Here is a 3,369-nt window from a genome sequence, read left to right on the forward strand (position 1 = left end):
TGAAGTTAGTCTGAAGTTAGTCTGAAGTTAGTCTGAAGTTAGTCTGAAGTTAGTGTAGCATGGATTCGTGTAAATGTAGATGAATCTTTGTGTGTGTGTGTGTGTGTGTGGGGACATCCAGCAGCTGCCGCTGTCCATCACACACACACACACACACACACACACGGCTCCACAGAGGGCAGAAACACAGCGAGTGAATCAACAGGAGCTTCTTCTTCTTCTTCTTCTTCTTCTTCTGATCCAGTTCAGTCTGAGACAACATGAAGAGCGTGGGACTAGTTTGGGTCATTGAGCTCCAGGTTCTACTGGTTCTGGTCCACACCAGCCACAGTGTACAGAGAGGTAGGTTTGACCACACGGACTGGCAGTGTGTGTGTGTGTGTGTGTGTGTGTGTTTGAAACAAGTACAGCTGGGTATCGAACGTTAGACGTTAGAGTTGTTAAATTGAAAAAGGTCACTCTGGTCCTGGTCCTGGTCCTGGTCCTGGTCCTGGTCCTGGTCCTGGTCTGACTAACCTCTGTTCAACAGGAGCAAAACATAAATATATTTCTGCTTCAAACTGTGAAAGAAAAAAATACAGGTCTCAAAGGTCAAACAGGTCTCAAAGGTCAAACAGGTCTCAAAGGTCAAACAGGTTTTTGTTCCACCCACTGAACCACAGGTCCAGGTTCTGTTGACCGGCTTCATGAAAAGCTGTGACTATGAGACGGAAACTGCTGCTGAATGTGTGTTGTCTTCAGTGGTGTGTGTGTGTGTGTGTGTGTGTGATGGGCTGATGGGGTCATGAAGAACCAACTGGACCACCTCCACAGAACTGTTGGAGGTCAGGTCTGTAGAACTGTTGGAGGTCAGGTCTGTGGAACTGTTGGAGGTCAGGTCTGTGGAACTGTTGGAGGTCAGGTCTGTGGAACTGTTGGAGGTCAGGTCTGTGGAACTGTTGGAGGTCAGGTCTGTGGAACTGTTTAATCCTTTCAGGGCAGTTGTTAAATACAAGTCATTCATTTCGAACGATAATAATAAACATCTGTGTCTTCATTGACTTTACTGACACTGAACAACAACAACAACAACAACAACAACAACAACAACAACAACAACAACAACAACAACAACAACAACAAAGAAAATCAAATGAATCCGTTTTTCCTTCACAAATGAAACGACTGATGTTTCACATTTGAATGTTTCAGACGCCAAGGCTGAAGCAGTAAAACATCTCACCACAAGGTGTCACCAACAGACAACTTTATTATCATCATATCTCAGGAAGAGCTGTGTTGTTGATTTGGATTTTCAACTGGTGTCACTGAAAAAGCATCGAAGGAGTTGAAGGACAAGTGACTAGTAACAAGAGACTAGTAACAAGAGACTAGTAACAAGTGACTAGTAACAAGAGACCAGTAACAAGAGACTAGTAACAAGAGACTAGTAACAAGTGACTAGTAACAAGAGACCAGTAACAAGAGACTAGTAACAAGAGACCAGTGCCAAGAGACCAGTAACAAGTAACTAGTAACAAGAGACTAGTAACAACCATGTAACCACCAGTAACCACGTCTCCTGCTGCCTGGCCGCTCCTCCAAGGCGGCACTCCAGGTATGGGATCCTACAGTTGAGCCACCTCTGCCTCGGAGAGAGGGGGGCGATGATGTAACAGATCACGGACAATTAAACCCAGAAAGTCACATCATGGGCCGCGACCCACCAAAATAATCTCAACAGAGAAGGCTGAGATGAAGGGGAGGGGAGGCATGGCCTCCCATCTCCCATCTTCAACCTTCAGACCTCTGAACCTCTGAACCTCTGAACCTTCAGACCTCTGAACCTTCAGACCTCTGAACCTTCAGACCTCTGAACCTTCAGACCTCTGAACCTCTGAACCTCTGAACCTTCAGACCTCTGAACATCTGAACCTTCAGACATCTGAACCTCTGAACCTCTGAACCCTGGTCTTTATTCTCTCTCTTTAAACCATGTTTCTCTGTGTTTCCTTCTAATTTTCCAGTTTCTCTTCTTCTTCCTTTTTCAGTGGGTACAGAGTTTAAAACAACCCCAGTTCCTCTGATCCAGATCCAGATACAATAATCCTCTCTGGGCGACACAGCTCCACTGGATCCTTTTTCCATTTTGACAAGGCTGAAATTATAATTCCCTCTTTCATTGCTTCAATCCTGGACATTCTCAGTAAAAACTTACTGGTTTTCTCCGTTATCTTATTTATTTATTTTAAACTTTGACTGTGTTTGTGTCAGCGAGTCCAGTAAAAGTCCTTTTTTTCTTCATCAATCTTCGTTTGATGAAATCAGACCTTGACCAGAGGAAGTCCTACGGCCTCGAGTTTAAAAGGTTGTTGTGGTTTCAAGTAAAAAACAAAACTCCAGAAGTTTTATGTCCAGTTTCAGCTAAAAACCTCTGAAAAAAATAGATTTTCTCTCCCCCAATCATTGCGTTCCTGTTGCCCCCTCCCTCCTGCCCCCCAGGGTAAAAACACTGACCTCTTACTGTATTTGTCAACACAGACGGAATGTCAACCCCAACAGAGGACTCTGTGTCCAAAATGGGAATGTCGGGAATGTCAACAGGAAGAATTAGTACAGACTAACTTCAGTCTGATCGCATAAACTGAGACACAATCCCCCCCCTCCACACACACACACACACAACAACAACAACAACAACAACATCATAGTGTGTTTCTTTTCGGTTGTCTTTCCTGTCCAGCTCCTCGGATCATCACGTTGTTGGAGACCATGGACATCCTGCTAGGTCACAACGCCACCTTCATTTGTGAGGTGGAATCACGCCCTCCTGCTGACATCACCTGGACCAAGAACAACCAACCAATCATGTGAGTCCACACCAGAACAACTTCACTTTTAGACACAGCGTTGTGGGAAGTCGTACCTTCAGAAAACGTTGTTAGTTTAGTAGTTAGCTAGTTAGCTAGTTAGCTAGTTTTCCCAAAGGGATTAATAAATAATAACAAATAATACATAATTTTATCTATCCATCCATCCATCCATCCATCCATCTATCCATCCGTCCATCCATCCATCCATCATCCATCCACTCATCCATCCACCCGTCCATCCAGGTTGTCAACCGGTTTCACTGGTACCGATGTGATAAAAACACTAGAATCCACATCAGACGCCAAGGCTGAAGCAGTAAAACATCTCACCACAAGGTGTCACCAACAGACAACTTTATTATCATCATATCTCAGGAAGAGCTGTGTTGTTGATTTGGATTTTCAACTGGTGTCACTGAAAAAGCATCGAAGGAGTTGAAGGACAAGAGACTAGTAACAAGAGACTAGTAACAAGAGACCAGTAACAAGTGACTAGTAACAAGAGACTAGTAACAAG

At 44.1% G+C, this 3,369-nt stretch overlaps 1 protein-coding gene across 1 annotated transcript in view; it reads left to right on the top strand.

The window, feature by feature from the left end:
• Nucleotides 1-208: 208 nt before the first annotated feature.
• musk (muscle, skeletal, receptor tyrosine kinase) overlaps nucleotides 209-3,369 on the top strand; it is a 16,656-nt gene continuing 13,495 nt past the window's right edge. The window contains exons 1-2 of the mRNA XM_025062067.1: nucleotides 209-342; nucleotides 2,723-2,849. Coding sequence (XP_024917835.1) covers nucleotides 261-342; nucleotides 2,723-2,849 — 209 coding nt within the window. The 5' untranslated portion in view covers nucleotides 209-260. The remainder of the gene's footprint in view (nucleotides 343-2,722; nucleotides 2,850-3,369) is intronic.

The sequence above is a fragment of the Cynoglossus semilaevis genome, chromosome 14, assembly GCF_000523025.1.
Source record: "Cynoglossus semilaevis isolate Cse_v1.0 chromosome 14, Cse_v1.0, whole genome shotgun sequence".
NCBI lineage: Eukaryota > Metazoa > Chordata > Actinopteri > Pleuronectiformes > Cynoglossidae > Cynoglossus > Cynoglossus semilaevis.